The sequence below is a fragment of the Triplophysa dalaica genome, chromosome 7 (genome assembly GCF_015846415.1).
Source record: "Triplophysa dalaica isolate WHDGS20190420 chromosome 7, ASM1584641v1, whole genome shotgun sequence".
NCBI classification, from domain to species: Eukaryota; Metazoa; Chordata; class Actinopteri; order Cypriniformes; family Nemacheilidae; genus Triplophysa; species Triplophysa dalaica.
Window position 1 is genome coordinate 22,091,081 of NC_079548.1, and position 18,031 is coordinate 22,109,111.

At 39.7% G+C, this 18,031-nt stretch overlaps 1 protein-coding gene across 2 annotated transcripts; it reads left to right on the plus strand.

Moving 5' to 3' along the window:
- The first annotated feature begins 153 nt into the window (after positions 1 to 153).
- On the plus strand, positions 154 to 17,905 carry xylt2 (xylosyltransferase II). Of its 2 annotated transcripts, none has more exons than XM_056753604.1 (11): positions 154 to 387; positions 9,935 to 10,451; positions 10,540 to 10,715; positions 12,044 to 12,246; positions 13,018 to 13,098; positions 13,596 to 13,812; positions 14,078 to 14,254; positions 14,521 to 14,777; positions 14,909 to 15,104; positions 15,181 to 15,514; positions 15,594 to 17,905. In XM_056753604.1, exons 1-11 carry the CDS (start codon positions 256 to 258, stop codon positions 15,911 to 15,913), a joined length of 2,610 nt encoding a protein of 869 aa, XP_056609582.1. In that variant the 5' UTR covers positions 154 to 255; the 3' UTR covers positions 15,914 to 17,905. The 2 variants fall into 2 exon arrangements, with proteins under 2 accessions (XP_056609582.1, XP_056609581.1); XM_056753603.1 differs by having other exon boundaries at positions 175 to 387; positions 15,591 to 17,905.
- The last annotated feature ends 126 nt before the right edge of the window (positions 17,906 to 18,031 follow it).

The following is an 18,031-nucleotide window of genomic DNA, read 5'->3' on the forward strand; positions in this document are numbered from 1 at the left end:
TAAAATCATTTTATTCGGTAGTTGTGTGTTTTACCTTCTATTTGTCATTTGTTGATGTTTTCACGTAATCACGCAGTCACCTTTCATCTCTGAAAGTGGACTCAGATGCCCCGATTCCTTTGAATCAGAATCACAAGTCTATTTCAACGGATGTTAACAGGTTCACGGTATGATTCAGTGAGTCGAGTCTCATTGGTGTATCACTCTCGGTTGACTCGACTCGCAACTAAACGCAATTCGCTGGGATAAGGAAAGATGGTCGCGAGCGCCCGTGTACAGAAGCTCCTCAGACGGTATAAACTCGTAATCGCGGCTGGTTTAACGATATTGCTGATCCAAGGGCTGGTTGTATGGAGTCTGCGGAGTCTGGAAGAAGGGGAGGCGGAGGTAAGCGCTGTTTACTCAGGGCAAGTGTGATTCGCCGTTCGATCTGAGGGTTTACGGTAGCATGCTAAGCTAAGCTAAAGCCCTCAGTCAGTCTCGTTAGGTAGACTGTTCATTTAGCAATACGCTGTTTTAAAGGTATAGAATTAAATGTCATCGGAAATGATTTTATTTTAAAAACCCAGTTTGTGTTTCTTATATTTAAATGCTGTGGAGATAATCATTCAGGGTGATTTGTTTTGCCCGGCGTTGGCTTTTAAATGACTTGACTGACTTCGCTCTGCTGTACGTCAACCGTAATGTCAAAACTTACCGATCTGTCTACGTATACACAGCATTTTCAGTATTTGTAGAGGTACGCAGTGAGTTGCCTATACAGCTATTTGGACTTTTCTGTTTCCAAACCTAAGTTAGTCCGCTGCATTCGAGACAGATGTTTTTAACATCGTAGTTTTAGCAATTTCGGAAGCATAGATCACAACCTAGTGCATCCCCTACACAGACAGCAGCGTAGACACAACCTGCTGAGCTGGCAAACAGCTGTCCTCCTGGTAGGCAGCTCAACAATCCTAAAATGAACATTCTGTCATCGTTTACTCACCTACGAGTTGTTTTAAATCTGCATAAATGTCTTTGTTCTGATGAACACAGAGAAAGATATTTGGAAGAATGCGTATAACCAGACAGATACAATGGTAGTGAATAGTGCCCCAGAACTGTTTGCTCTCCTACATTCTTCCACATGTCTTTTTTTGTGTACAACAGAACAAATAAAATGATAAATAGTTTTCCCCTACTATGGGAGTCAATGAGGGCAAGATCTGTTTGGTTATGCATTCTTCCATATCTTTTTCTGTGTTCATCAGAACAAAGAAACGTATACAGATATGGAACAACTCGAAGGTGAGTAAATGATGACAGAATTTTCATTTTCGGGTGAAGTATCACTTTAATAAATGTGTTAAAATGTATGTTGTCCACTTGAACATGCTTATGAATCTCACAGCTGGTGTCTAGATGTGCAGCTGGGCTAAGTTTTGAGCCATTGTCTTTAACTGAGTCCATTTATTATTTTATAAACCTGGCCCTGTGATGTTCACATATTGAACATTCTGTATTTATAGCCCTTGAGGGCTTTATATTGATGCTTAGAAAGTAACAACATGTTATTCTGCATTAGACAGAATATGCTCAACTGTCACTATAAAACTGCATTATTAGTTACTAATGATGTAATCTAGGTTGATGTAAACCCTACCGGGGTTCATTCATAAACTATTATTATGGGGCCCTTCATCAATTAACCTCAGGTTACTCCAGAATGAACTATTTGGAGGACTGTTTGGATTAAAATCCTAACTGAATAAGTAATAGGTATATTAATAACTGCCCACTGCTCAAATGAGTAGTTCACTTCAAAATAAGTCCACAATGAATTTCCATGGTGTTTTTTAATTCCTACTATGGAAAGTCAAGGGGTACTTATTGTGAAGTAAACTACTCCTTTAAAGGCTATATATTAATGTGAATGCATTTGGAAAAGGGTTACGAGTTACAACGGGTATCAGGAATGTGCTGTCATGTCTGGATTCCTGCTCTCAGTCTCAGCATTTAACGGGAGCTTGCAGAATTTCACTGTCATCCTGCAGTGAATGATTCGCTGCCTCCTCTATGAATGAAGGAACAGTCTCAAGCAGAACCTTTCCTACAGTTAACAGTGTAAGTCAGTAAATGCAATGTCAAAATGTACAAATAAGTACAAATGAGATGATGACAGTGAATCATATGAATGGTGTGCTGCTGTTAAGGCTGTGGGAAAAACAAAGTAGACAGACTTCTTTTTCTTATTTATTATTTTTTAATTCAAAGTAAATTAACAAAGAAGAATGTCATAATTTTATATTTAGGCGTCAATATAACATTTCATATAGAGGTCAACCGATATGCGTTTTTAGGGCCGATACCAATACCGATTATTTCCATGTAAATTAGACCACTAACCGATATTTTGAACCGATATATATATATAGTGTAAAAACTTTATATAAAAATTAAGAACACAGGCTCTGAAACATTTGAAATATTTTAATTCTGACTGAGAAATCTTAATCATAACACTTATATTAATAATAACAAAAGAACGAAGAGAGCACCCAGCAGAATTCTGTGAACATTTTGTAAACCACCATTGCTTTATTTATTGCACCGCACTGTATTGTGTCTCTTTCTGTGTTTTTTTTGTCTTTTATCATGTAAAGCTGCTTGGAAAGAAAACGCATTGTAAAAACAACAAAATAAAAAAATTAATTGAATAAATTATATTTATTTATGGAAAAAATATGTTCTGATGACTTAAACATTGCATACAATACTAGAACTATTCAATAAATAATTTTGCTCATCATTGGATTAACAAGCACAATTTGAATTTATATAATAAGTGTAAATAATGTAATTGCCTTCATAGCTTTATTGTGTATGTTGATGAAAAGGCCGCAAATGTTTTCATGAGGCTATAACATTAAAAGCATATTTTAGGCTCACTTATTTGAGTGTAGTCACTCACACCTTTAAGTGACAGTAACATGTGACTGTGTATACCAGATACAACGCGAAAGGTTTAAAAACATCACTAATATAGAATCAATTGTAGTGTTTGAAATCGCATCACGCTTGATGTAGAGAAAAACTTGAATTAACATGGAAAATACCCCTTAATATATGTGAAACATGTCGTCTGAACACATACAAAATCTGCTGTTTTCTGTTCTGACTACATGAAACAAAGACATCCACACAGACGTGATAAACTAGCCGGTTCCTTCTTTATGTATACGGACATGATGTAATGACGCGAAGAGGTACTCTCCCAAATGAAATTTCCGTGCAAGATGCGACCCGATAGGGCAAATTATAAATCATTATTATAAGCTTACCATTGTGAATCAGGGTAAGATAAGACAATCATTTGAACACTGATCTGTCTATGTATTTACTCAACAAATGATTTTTGATTATTTCAACTACCCCAAAATTATCGTGGATAGCTGCTTTAAATAATGCAGTTACAAGGTACTAAATAAATTGCATTTTTAAATAAATCTTTCTGCATTTTAAATGTTAAAATACTATTAGAATACTCACAGGCCAATAAAAAGACATTCAAGTCAACACATTAGTCACCGTTTTGGTAAATTTTCTATCACCAGAGAAAAATACTTTACAATTCATAATATGTTACCATATCCGCAATCCTGAAGAGCTCCCGAGAAACCCGCTCTGGCATGTTGCACATGTTTGCTTGAATGCTTTCTTGCATTTCCTGTCCTAATTGGTCCTCATGGGAACGTGGCACTCCTCCATGCATCTCTTTCACTCATCCCTGTAGATGGACATGCTGTTGGGCACCACACTGCAGATTATATGCCGTAAAATGTGTCCCAATCATTCGGATACGCTGCATAGATTGATTTAAAAATAAGTATTTCGTTTCAGTAGCTAGTGTACAGCCCAGCATGTGTGCCTGTCAGGGTGTCCTGAGGGTCTCCTCGTGGCAGTGGTTGTCCTTAGAATCGCCAAATTAGAAACTGGAGGGACATTTGTCATCCATCAAAGAATAAGAATGCTACAGAATTGACGGTTGTTGAGCTCTCTTTGAGTAATGGAATGAATTAAGCTGTATTTATTTCGCCCCTTTTTGGATGAGACTCCGGGATTATTATTGGTGGGAAGAACAGGTGCCTACATCGAGGTCTATTTTTCTGCCCAACTAGTTAAACGTTGAGCTACTCGTGGAGTTTCTGCACTATACAAGAGATGTGCGAAATACTCCACAATCTCAGCACAGCGCATACCGCTTTGACCTGTCTCGGTCTCGGTGTGATGAAAGAGGCCATTGATTTTGCTGCGTATTGTCTCGGAGACTGAAGGCACGAACTGATTCAGGTCATGTGACGTCAGCGTGACCCGTGCTACACCCAACAAATTGACAACAACTCCTCAAGCATCTCAACTGTCAGGAGGTCTTTCTCATTTTTATTTTTATCCTTTAACTGTGTTACTGGTGGAAGGTACTGTACTATGCAGACAGCTGTAGTTTATGTTGCCTTCTCTGCTGGTAAACCTTATGCAATACTAAGGCTGCAGCTATCGATTATTTTAGTAATCAAGTTTTCTACTGATTTTTCCATCGATAAATCGGGGAATTCGGATAATAAGTCATTTTTCTTTAGTAAAGAGCAATACTAAATATACCATTGAAAATAAGACGGGTCTCTTAAAATGAACCACTAATTTGTATTCTTTTTATTTAAATATTTATTGCTGAAATTTCATACATTAATATCTGAGAAAAGTTAACCCATTTAATACATAACATTGCCATATAACATTCAAAACGCAACATAATACAAATGTATAAATAAGAAACATTAATAAAAATAGAAAAGATAATTTCAAAGGCAAGAAAATATCTTCAGCTTATGCATGATGCGTTTAGTGTATCTCTTTTAGTTTTTTTTTTTACTATTAAGCGAGCTTTTATTTTGGCAAGTTGTAGGAAGATGCTTATTTTTTATTATGTCTGTTTCTTCACTCAAACATTAAAATGTTGGTGAAATATACTCTCAGAGCAACTCTACAGATACAGTTCATTTCCTCTTAAAGCGCAGACAAATTCATGAGCATCACGTGTGTAGCACATTAAACTGTGCAGTTCATTCACTCAGACACTCACACGGGGCAGATGGCAGGTGTAAATAACAGGATTCGGCATCCACTAGTATGAATTTACTTTTATGGACTCAATGCAGCCGGACATCAAGTTTTACTCGCAAAATACTAAATAGACTAAAACTAAGTAAAACAGCAGTTCACCATTTCAATAAGCTATCACTTATTTATCAGCTTGAGAAATACGTGTGAACAGACTAAAGTGCATGTGTCTCACGGTGAATGCGTGAGACTTGAGAGCCCTGTAACATGTATAGAGTTTAGCGGACTGTGCGTTGGTAATAACGGTCTGTGGGGAAACGCAGTGCTCCGTGTGTACTGTAGTTAAATGGATTAAAGATGTTTTGCGGCAACAAAAATTGTGTCCTATTTAACATCCTATTTTGGTTTATGTAGTGTCCAAAAACAAGTTTATGTACATACAATGACTATGTTTTTTTTATAATAGGCCGTTTTTCTTACCTTTCTTCATCAGTCTATTCCCCACCTTTCCGCTAGCCTAATCTGATCTGATTGGTCAGATGGTCTAGTCTGCTGTGATTGGTCTACTGCGAATGAGACTCATGAGCTACAGTATTTGGGGGAGAAGAGTGAAGTTTTCGCGGGGAGTCCTAGCAAAACGTAGGCAGGGACTATATGTTGTGATGTAAATCTGTGGCGTTTCGGGAATCGGATTATAGCACCACTCATCTGCATAATTCAGAGTCGACTCCCTTTTTCCAAGCCAATAACTTTATTCATTCACTTTTGGCTTTACAATTTGGCAGACTATGTGATGACGTCACAAATACGTTAATTATTGTAACATCATCAAGCCCCACAGTTTCAAAAACACTGTTATATTAATATTCTATAATTATACTGTGTGTTGCAATGCATTATAGGGTTTTTAATTCTCAGGAATAGATTCTTTTGCCATCATTTGCCATCATCATATTGTCCTCTATGAAAAGCCTTCAAGGGTATTTGCTTAAAATTAGGGTTTCACCGATATTTAAATTTTGGCCGTTAACCGATAATTCTTTAACATCGGAAGCCGATAACCGATATATTGGGCGATACATAAGATCTCAATATTAATATAAAATTCCCTGACTGAAAAAAAAAGGCAAAAACTGGACAACTTTTATTTGAAATCATTATGCGGAAAACAAAATAACCATTGGTTCTCTTTTTTCCCCCTTTAAAAATCATGTCTACTTTATGCTTGTTAACGATTCCTTTCTGGTATCATTTTTTATAAACTAATTTGAAATGTTCTTCAAGAGCAACCCAGATACATTTTCTTAATAGCCACATGTCTAACAGGTCTCAAGACAGAAAAGCATTCAGCAATCAGTCTGAACAATATGCTTTTGATCATATAATTTACATATTCCTAAACCCTGTACATACTGCAACTACATCAACAAAAGCAGCAAGTGAATGATCACGACAGAAAGACGGCACTGTACTGTATTTTAAGTGTGAGCAGCGTGCAGATGAAGTAGTTTATCCAAAGGAAATATTTATGATTTATCGGCTATAATATATAATAATAAAATTTAGGCTGATATATTATAGCCGATGTCATGAACATGGGTGGTGAGGAAAAGCAGACAGCGGGTATTAAGGGGTTTACAAGACATTTGATAAAATATAAATACAAAACAAACACCCACAAGGGGTAACATAACAAAACATGGCAACAAGGACTAACTTAACTAGAATAATTACAACACATGTCATTTAACCACAATAAACCAGACTATCTAAAGCACAGGAACTCACCACAATGACACCAACAATGTACCAGCACAGGACAGAAAACACAAGGGCATATATAAAGGTAACTAAATCAGGAGAGGGCAGGTGTGGGGCATGAAATCATAACGAGCACTAATAATGAAACAAGAGGGCAGGAACAATGACAAGACTGGATAGAGAGTATGGCAAACCATAAGTGTCAAAACTGTCTCTCTCCACATAAAACATGAGGTTCTGTCATGATCCTGCCTCTAGATCAAGAAAAACATCACAAGATGGGACAGAATCATGACAAGCCGATACATGCCGATGCGGCCGATAATTTATCTTGCATCCCTACATAAAATGCTAGGGAGCATATTTGATTTTATAACAGCCACCGGTGCTGCATCATCTGATTCTGGTCTCGGGCTGCTTGTTGTTCAGTGGGCCTCTTGTTTACACAATCCATTTGTTTTTAGGCCTGGCAAAGACTGTTGTGTGGCAGCAGGAAGTGGTGGAAATACTTGTATTATTTCTCCCTTTGCTAGTTACATATTTCCAGAACCACAATGGCCACTGTCAGGGTTGGCTTGAGCTGTTTTTGTCCTACCACCGAACAAGATGCATATTTTTAAAGAAACAAACCACTTTTTTGGGAAAAAGGCTATTTTTCCAACTCCCCCAGAGTTAGTAAGTTGAGTTGTACCGTTTTTGAATTTATTCACCCGATCTCCTGGTCTGGCAATAGAACTTTTAGCATAGCTTAGCATAGATCATTGAATCCAATTAGTTTAAATATTTTTCCCATTTAAAACTTGATTCTTCTGTACTTATATCGTGTGGTAAGACGGGCAGAAAATGAAAAGTTGCGATTTTCTAGGCCGATATGATTAGGAACTAAACTCCCATTCCGGCATAATAATCAAGGAAGTTTGCTGCCATAACATGGCCCCAGCAGGCGAAAAAAGTGGAGTGTTCCTTGAAGCTTCTTCTTTTTCGACTTATTCATCTGTAATCGATCACTCTATTTTAGGATCCTGTCTTAGCGTCAGAAAGGAAACATGTTAGGTTTTTGATCAGATCCATTGGTTATTAGCGAGTCACCCCAGTGTTCACTGCAGTGGTGTGAAACGGTCATTTAACCGCCTCTACCGCTTTCAAAACATTTACCGATCTGACCCTTGAACAAAGCTGGTGTCAAGCATATTTTACTTTTGAGACTGAGAGGGCATCATTAGCAAAAATATGTACAATCCATCAATGACTGGACTCCGGAACTCTCCTTTAATAGAAGTCTCTTTATTTGGCTTCAAGCAGCCTCACTACTGGGGTGGATGCCAAGTTCCAAACTGAAATTGAATTCTGGCACTCAGACTGTATTGGGGCTATTAGTGAATGCTGCCCTTGCCTGTTTTGATCTTATTTTCACATTGTTATTAATTGACACACCCTCTCACTTTACATTGCGTTAAGATGTGTGCAGCTCAGAAGTATCCTGGATGAAGTCATGTGATCTGTGTTAAACTGTTAATGTTATATCATGGGATTAAAATTTTGTAGAAGTATGGTGAGTGTTTTTTTTGCAATAGACATCTCTTTAATTCTATTGGTTGAGCTGCCAGCATGTGATCTGTGTCATATATGTTATTTCAGTTTTGTACTTTTACTGTTTTTACCGCATTACAAATAGGGTTGTTTCAATACATATACTATACTAGTATGGGAAATGGCACCGATACCACAAAAATATTTGGCGAGTACTTGAATCCATGTACAGATCCAAAACCATTTTCTTAAAAAAAGACCTTGTTATGCCCGCTAACTTTGCTTAACGCTGCAAATGGAAAATCTATTCTTCTTTACTGCTTCAATGCAAACGCAGAAAGTTGTGCTGTAGAGCAACAAAAAGAAATGAAAACACGCTAGCATATGCAGAGTTTGCGGTAGACTTTTTCTTGGACAGGCTCGTAAAAAATCTTTCATAATCTATTTATATCCGTCACTGTGGTGCAAGGTGATGTTACGTGCTATTTACCATGTTTGTGATTGTGACATCATCGCTATGTACATGCGTTTACTCTCTGAACTTACTCAACTGAATACCCAATAAAGTTGAAGTCCTTTACATATTTAATGTTTTTGATGTCAGACATAAAATAATAATTACAGACACATGTTTATAATCTTGTGTCTAGTCAGTAACAATGACAGGTGCTTGTAAACGCTGTTTTGTAATCATTGATTCATTCATTCATTGATTCATTCATTCATTCAGTTACAATTAACAAACTGCTGTTTGGTTATAATAAATGGGATGCTTCTCTCGCTCACTGAATGGAAAAGACTTAGAAAGTTTACATTTACGTACAGTTATGGTTTATCCAAAATGATGCTAAAAAAAAAAACTAACCACTGTGTGTGCATGTGTGTGTGTGAGCACGTGACGTGGAGGTCTGATTAAGTGACAGATGCATGCATTGCTGAATCAGATCCAGAAACAAAGCCTCAAACAACGTCATCGTTATGTTATTATGAAAAGTGTTAAAAAACGTTCAGTTTGTTTTGAAACTATGGCAAAACAAATAAGACTGTGGTGAGCCGTTATTGTCTAATGCCTTATACATGCGCCTCGCTCTGCATCTCTAATTACACATATATTGTAAATGTGTGTTTGTCTCTTGTTTTGACTGGTGTAATACACACATATCTATTTTTAAGGACTAGAAAATGAAATCTGTCAGTTTTAAGGACAGGTTTTGTTATGCTCTCTGTTAAACCCCTGTGGAGGCCATTTGTGCTTTAAGATTATGGCTGTACATTTGTTTCCATATTTGTTTCTCTCTTAAACCTCCCTCTGCGATTCCCATTTTTCATTACAAGTGGCTGCCTCCTCCATAGTCCCGCCACTAAACTAGGTGACTCTGCTAAAAAAAGCTCCGACAGGACCTGAGCAAACAACAAAAATGGGAAACAAAGCAAACACAAGCCTTTGGGCTCCCCACAGCGTCATCGAGTTGTTAAATCATGATGCTTTGGAGGAATTTGGTATGAAGCGTCTGACTTATTTTGTTTTGTTTGGTTTGTCTCTCAGCGGAAACACAGGCGCTCCAAGTTGCCTGACCACAATGGACAGGACCAGAAGATGGACCCCGCAGTCTTCGACAGGCAAAACGCCTTGTCCGGGGCGAACCGCGGGCCAAGGACGGCGAGCTTGCATCGGCCTGCCGTGACCAGCATCATCAGGAGGGGGTCTAGACTAAAAAACAAGTCCTCTTTGAAAGACAAGAGTGTCAACAGGCCAGACGAAGGAGTTGAAAAAGTGGCCCATTACGATCCCTCTAGCAGCCGTAACTTCAGTGAGACACGGGCGGGAGAAATGGCCAAAATCCACCTGGTGGCGCCAGGAGAAGCGGGCAGCGTTGAGGGGGCTCCTCAAGTTCCAAGTAGTGACTTTGTACCCAAATGTGAGATCTCTGGCAAAGACGCCCTGTCTGCCCTCCACCGTGCGGTTTCTCGACAGTGCAGACAAGAGATCGCCAACATTGTATGCCAGCACCAAGCGGGACAGCTGATGCCACAGTTTTTGCCTCAGTTTTGTCCACAACATGGTAAAGTGTAATGTTTGTTTCTTTATCAAGTCTTTTGAATGCTGACCTGCTTTATAACTACAATGCCATATGTCTGTTTTGTCTTTAGTAATCTCCAGTGCTGTCCAACATGTGGATTTCACAGACACAGATCTCTCAAAGGTGGAGAACCCGGTCAGGGTCGTTTTTGTGCTAGTGGTTCATGGCCGAGCGGTTCGACAGCTGAAACGTCTACTCAAAGCCATCTATCACAAAAACCACTTTTACTACATCCATGTAGACAAGGTAAGTTAATGCCCGCCAGCTTTTTTTGTGTGTCATCGTATCGCACTTACCACAAACAGAGTCATTGAACAAGTTGAACCAGCATCAAATGGACCTCTGGTCCTCATCCTGTTTCCCGCTTTGCATTGTCACTTCCTGTATATACTCTACTGTCCTGCCAAATAAAAGCAGAAAAATCCCAAAATGTAACTAATGGTATACATTTTAAAGTGTTCAAGAGAATCGTATTGGCAGTTGGGACAGTCAATGTGAGAATGAAACGTTGTGGGTCAACCGAGCCTGTGTTACTGGAAGAGTGGCTTTCTCACACCCTGACATGATTTAGTTTCATTTTTTAGTTATTTCACGTTCCTGTTCTAGCATTCTAAAAGGAAACTCCTCCGAGCGAAACTAAATTCCTGTCCCAGCAGCCGAGGAAAGTGTTATGACAGCTAGAGGAGCTTCAGAATCAGAGCGACTATATTACAGTTCTGTCATGATGTACTCACCCTCATATCAATGTTGCGGTTTTTACACAATCACAGTTCATGGTGACCTTGTCGAGCTCCAAATAGGTATAAAAGAACCATGTCATTCATATATCTCAAACACTGTATTCCAAATCTCATAACTCAATACATTTTTCAGACTTAAAATGTATTGCTGCGGTAAAGTTAAATTGTGTTTTTGAAATTGAATGTGTTTTTGAAGATTGACTGGCACGGCCATTAGAGCTGGGCGATGTGACGATGTTATCGTATATATCCCATGTCTCAAAAATAGCATGATGTCGATTACAACAAACAGATAATCGACGATAATTGATAATAATGGAAAATACACGTTATAACATTATCATGCGATGTAGGCTTTAGCGTGAACGTTCATGTTCATATGCCCAGTCAGTAACCTTGACTGAATTTTGGAAACGCTGTTTTGTTTGGTCAGTTAAAAGTGCTGATGTTTTCTGACGGTCGCTGACTGTACTGGTGTTCAAAATGTCCTATCCTGTCAGCTTTTCCTACCGCAGGGGCAAAATTTTACCGCCGGGGCTAAATGCTATGGTTTATCTACGCACTTTACCTGATAAAAGAAGTCACTGCAACACTGGTTTGTGCACGTTTCGTTGCTGTATGTGAGTGGCTTTTTGCGGGTCCGGAACAAATTCCCTCCCTAATGGCCATTATAACTGTTGTTTCTAATATAGCGATAATACTTTTTAAAAAGCCACAGGCAGCTAAATAAGTCATGCAATGCGTAATGGCATAAACGTCCTTTTGGATAAACTGCTTTGTGCATCAAGGTGAATATTTGAAGTTAATAAAGTTATATTATATTTTCACCCGCAGCGGTCAAACTACATGCATCGTGAGGTGTTGCGCATGGCTGAGCTCTACCCCAATGTAAGAGCCACGCCCTGGCGCATGGTCACCATCTGGGGCGGGGCCAGTCTGCTGAAGGCGTATTTGCGCAGCATGCAAGATCTTCTGTCCATGTTGGACTGGAAATGGGATTTCTTCATCAATCTCAGTGGCACTGACTTCCCCACCAGGTCAGCAGAGCAATATCTTGTATATTTTTGCACAACAAAATTTCATATTTTGAACGTTACTATGTTTGTTGTTTTGTCAGCAGTTATTTATTATTTGTTTAGTTATGCAGATTAATTCATAATATGGTGCAAGAGATAAGTGAAACATGGGTACAAATCACAACATCGACAATTTCTCATGTAATGATGTTTGATGATGGACAAAAACGTTTCTTAAAATTTGGCACTTGCTCGCTAATTTGAGCTCTTGGCATTAAATTATGCAAATCCATTGAGGTTGTTAGGCTCGTATGTCACGACACGTATATATTTTGTACAGATATTTTACGTTAATAAACTATCAGTTTGTTATATCAGGCTTTTCCTGCTATTACTGATGTGCCAATGGTTATAAATTGATAAATAAAAAAGATTAATTTCTGCAACCGATACATTGGTTAATCTCTCTTAGATATCCTCATATTAAACTAGATAAGACTTTATAACTGAGAGCAAGAAAGCATTCCTATTTCTCTGCAGTCTGGTCTGGGTGGATTTCCGTAACGCATCAGAGCTTTACAAGTTTATCCCTGCAGCTGTCTGAGCTTTTCCTTCTTTTAAAGCAAGCTAAAACAGGCAAAGCGCTGTATAGGGCCCGATGCACACGCAGACGTTAATGTCAACCAAATCCTGTCAGCAGCACTTAATTCCTGCCAGAAGACGTGTTCATATTTATGACATAATCCCTTTTTTTATCTTTCGTTTTCCTTCTGCTCTATCGTTGTAAAACAGGACCAACGATGAGCTTGTAGCATTTCTCTCCCAAAACCGCAACAAGAACTTCCTTAAGTCGCATGGCAGAGAAAACGCAAGGTAAGCCTTTGAATGTTTTCACTGTAAAAGAAACCTTACATGTTAAGAACGTTAATAACAGATTGGACAAAAATAATAATCTAATCTTTTACTAAAACTTTAGGTATGTCCAGTGTAACTAAAATACACAAAAATAATTTATTGTCGTTTTCAAACAAGACACACGATAAAGGTCTGCAACAATGTTTTCTATGATGTAATTTCCCATTTTTACAACATGACTTGCTGCATGTCTCCACTCTGCAGTGTTTCTCAACCCTGTATAGAAACCCAACAACAGTACACATTTGAAGTGGCTTCTTCACCTGAAACATTCATTTCATCATTATTCTGTTAAAGACATCACAGTTGAAGTGTTTTGCAAACGATTTGCTTTTGAAATTCAACTTTATTTTACTTTTTCCATCTAATGCTCAACAATAATGTCTGTATAAATCGCATTTTTGGACCTGTAATGATTTATTTTTATAGTGACTTTGGTATCTTCTCTCATGTAGGTTTATTAAGAAGCAGGGTTTGGACAGACTATTCCACGAATGTGACAACCACATGTGGCGTCTGGGCGAGCGCACCATCCCCGAGGGGCTGGAGGTGTCCGGAGGCTCAGACTGGTTTGCCCTCACACGGAAATTTGTGGAGTATGTGGTGAACTCTCAGGACGAGCTGGTGACGGGACTCAAGCAGTTTTACACCTATGCCCTTCTGCCCGCTGAGGTACTGCCTGATCCTCAAATCACATCCTCAAAAACACTTCTGATGTTCTTCTGCTGACAGCGGACATTTACTTGTTGTTGTCAAATCAAATCATTTGATGTATTCTGATACAGAGCAAGAGCAGTTTGCATAAACAATATAAGGTTTTAAAGCTTCATTCTATAAGGTTATTTAAAACAAAAATGATTTCTGTGTCACTATCTGTCCCATGTTTGTTTTGTTGGCACAGCAGTAGGTCTGAGGGTATATTCTTTCTGTTTCTCAGTCTTTCTTTCACTCCGTACTGGGAAACAGCCATATGTGTGAGACTTTGGTGGACAACAACCTGCGTGTGACCAACTGGAACAGGAAGCTGGGCTGTAAGTGTCAGTATAAGCACATAGTGGACTGGTGCGGCTGTTCACCCAATGACTTTAAACCTGCCGACCTCATCAGAATACAGGTGAGCGCTAATTTCCAGCCGACAGGCACAGCTTCCGTTTTGACTAACTCGTGTTTTATCACGTGAAGATGTGCGATTAGTGGATGTGGGACCAATAGAAGGCGGAAACACATAAATGAACAACATTAAACAATCCTATTTTCTACATGTGGGCAATTGCAGCGTTATGGACGTGACATTTTATGAATGTGATATAAAATGTTGTCTGTGCTGTTAACCACCTGTTAGTGTTTATAGAGACTGATCCCTGTCATCTCACTCTACAGCAGCTGACACGGCCCACATTCTTTGCCCGCAAGTTTGAATCCACTGTGAATCAGGAGGCCATTGAGATCTTGGACTCACATCTTTATGGGCAGTTCCCACCGGGCACTTTGGCACTGAAGGCGTACTGGGAGAGTCTGTTTGAACAGGCCGATGGGGTTTCATCACTCAATGATGTGGCCCTCACCGCGTACTCCTCCTTCTTTAGACTGGGCCTCCGTAGACAAGAGAGCACTCAAAGCACTACTGACACCTGCAGGTCACTACCCATCTCTCCATCTGTCATTTTTCTGCTGTCTATTTATCTGTCTCCTAATCTGTTTCTCTGTCCTTCTTTTCCACGCGTTTTCTTTTTCATAAGAACTCTTCAATATTTTTTTGCCCCCTCAGGTTTGAGCCCATTGGCTACCCCATATCAGTGCACTTGTATTTTTATGACGAGCGTTTCCAAGGTTACCTGGTTAGGCAGGAGGTGCAGAATGTGGCGAGCATGTCACGGGAGACTCTGGAGGTGTGGGCTGTTCCCCAGGCAACACTGCAGCTGGAACACAACCTTCATGAGTTTGAGCGACTCAAACAGCTCGAGGTGAGAAACCGAGATAAGGTAGAATAAGATAATAGGAAAGTGAGATCAAAGTTCATAGTTGTTGGTTGTTGTTTAGGTGGGAACCGAGTGGGACCCAAAGGAGCGAATCTTCCGTAACTTTGGCAGCGTGATGGGACCTCTGGATGAGCCGGTGGCAGTACAGAAGTGGGCTCGTGGACCCAACCTTACAGCCACCATAGTGTGGATCGACCCAGCACACATAGTGGCGGCCTCCTATGACATCAGCATAGATGTAGAAGCAGAGTTCACGCAGTACAAGCCGCCTCTTCAGCGCCCCCTCAGGCCTGGAGTGTGGACCGTACGTGTGCTGCGTCAGTGGGAACGTGTAGCGGAGGCTCGGTTTCTGGTCATGCCATTGGCCTTCAAGGGACGTGAGCCCCTCCGCGCAGGTGAGGCGTCGAGTGGACTTGGATTCCAATCTAAATTTTTTGGCGAATAAATATTCACATGCTATTTTCTTTTCAGAAGACCACGGCTGGGTTCACGCGGGTCCTCCGGGTAACGTGTACCTGGAGCAAAGCTTTCAGCAGCTCTCTCGCATCTTGAAGCTACCCCCCAGCGAGCCCGCCCTGCAGGAGGCTCAGAAGAAAGCCAGCCTGGTTGGGAAGCCACTGGAGGCCTGGGTGGACAGCTCTGTGGGAGCCTTCTGGGTCAGCGGAGACGTATGCTCCGAGAAAACCTCGTCCTGTCCCACAATAGGACTCTGCACCAAGACCTCCTGGAGCTCGCTGTCCCCCGACCCCAAATCTGAACTGGGAGCGGTCAAAAGCAGCGGGCGTATTAGGTAGCCCCCAGACCTTGAACACCCGGGAAGATGGGTGAAGGACAGTCTGCGAGATGTTTACCGGTGGAGGTCTTCGGGACCACCGCTTTACTAGTCAAGGCACCTTCTGATGAGGGTTCAGAAATTTTGCACAAGAAGACACCCAGACGTTGTACGAGTCTTGTTTTTATAAATCAATGTTCAGATGTCAACAACATGTGTTGTTACAAAGAGTCTTATTAGCACAGAGGTTAAGGAGAGGGTTTGTAAAGACCCGAAGCTCAACAATTTTACACGTTTGTTCTTTGTTACGATAACAGTGCACATTTTTTCTCCGTGAAACACTGGCCTAACGTCTTAGCTGAAACGGTTTGAGGTCAGGTGCTGATACAGTTCTCCGGCTGTATCGCTGTGCTTATTTTGAAGCATTGATATCAAAACTTCAGAAGCAGATGAAGTGCACTTTACTGTAAGGCAAGCTCACTTCTTATTGGCTGCATTTAAGAAGAGAATGGCGGATTGTGGAATCATGGATTTCAGCCAACTGACGGATCACTTGCGACATCAAATGCTGCTCAGAGATACAAAATTGCATGGAATGGATACAGAAGTTAACTAATTACAACCGAGGCCGTCCAACACTTTTTTCAACTCTTAGTCATGCGGTGACTGTAAGCAGTGATGCCGATGTTAGAGGACAAGGATTTTATTATTTAAGACTGCCTGAACTCACCCTGCTGAATATCAGTCAGATCTATTTATCATCCATACGTCATCATTGCCTATTATAGTATTCCACACTAAACCCTGGTCTTCCGTCAAGTTTTGTTTTCAGCTCTGAGCAGTTTTTTGCTCTATCTGGTGTTACTAATGCCATCAGTCCACTAGCTGCTGTTCTGAGATCTGTGTTGAGGGATAGTTCACCACACAAGAGAAACTCTGTCATTTACTCGACCTCATGTCACATGTGACTTTTCTTCGGTGGTACGAAGAATGTTTTTGAAGGATGTTCACGCTGCTCTTTACTTTATATTACCGATGTTGGTGAATAGATAGAATAAAGCGTACAAGTTTCATGAACCTTTCTTACTCTAAGCCTTTTAAACCGGAATGAGCTTTGTTTGAGAAACAGATCAAGGTCAAGTGATCAAAAACATAATTATCTGCTATTCTTATTTGCCAATGACATCAAAACTGCGTGAAACATATTTACGTTTATGTTTTGAGTATACGCGAGAGTGGATATGATTTAAGAGATTTGAAAATGAATAATTGCTTTTTTAAATGATATATCAAACTGTTCCTCTTAGTTAATGTGTATAGCTTCAGAACATGAAGTCATGTGGACTGCTTAAACGGTGCTTTCGTGTTTTTTTATTCATAAGTGAAGTAAGTTGGGACAGAATTTTACTTTTTTCGGTGAACTGTTTCTTAAAGAAAACGAAAAAAGACATGATTTGGATTATAATGTCCATCTCTATGTCATTGTGTCATAGCTGGATGTCACTTTTTAACCACTTACATTTTATGGTTGTTTCTGTGTTGTATGTGCTTTTTTATTTCATGCCTTCATTTAAAAACACTTTACAGACAACGTCTTAAAAGAAAATGTATCGTCTAGTGTGACAAGTTCTGTTTATGTTATAGTAGATTTAAAGTAGCCCATAATTGGTCAGGGCTGTTTCAGGTTGATTTAATGCTCATAAGTACCTTGTTTTTGGTTAAAAGTGTCCTTTTTCTTCTCATATAGATGCTTCAGCGAAGCTTTCGTGGTAGGAAAGAAAAAAATGAAACGAGGGTGTAAAAAAATGAATGAATGAATGATATTTTTCTATTTAAAGTCATATTGTCAGACTGTAAAGTGATACTTTGAGAAAGCTGCTTCAACTTCTGTTTCATGCCTTGTTCTCCGTTCTCAGTCTCACCAGGTCACATGGGTGTGGGTCACTGAACCAGAGGCTTGTTTTTTAGGGCTTATGGGCAGCGACAGATGGCACAATAAATATGTGAAATCAGATACAGTGTCGTGTCTTATTTCTGATATTCAGTATTTTTACTATGTTTTCAATATAATTCAGGGCTCTAGAGTGCGACTAATTTGGACCTTATTCCTCTACGGTGCGACTAAAAATAATCAGAGCCG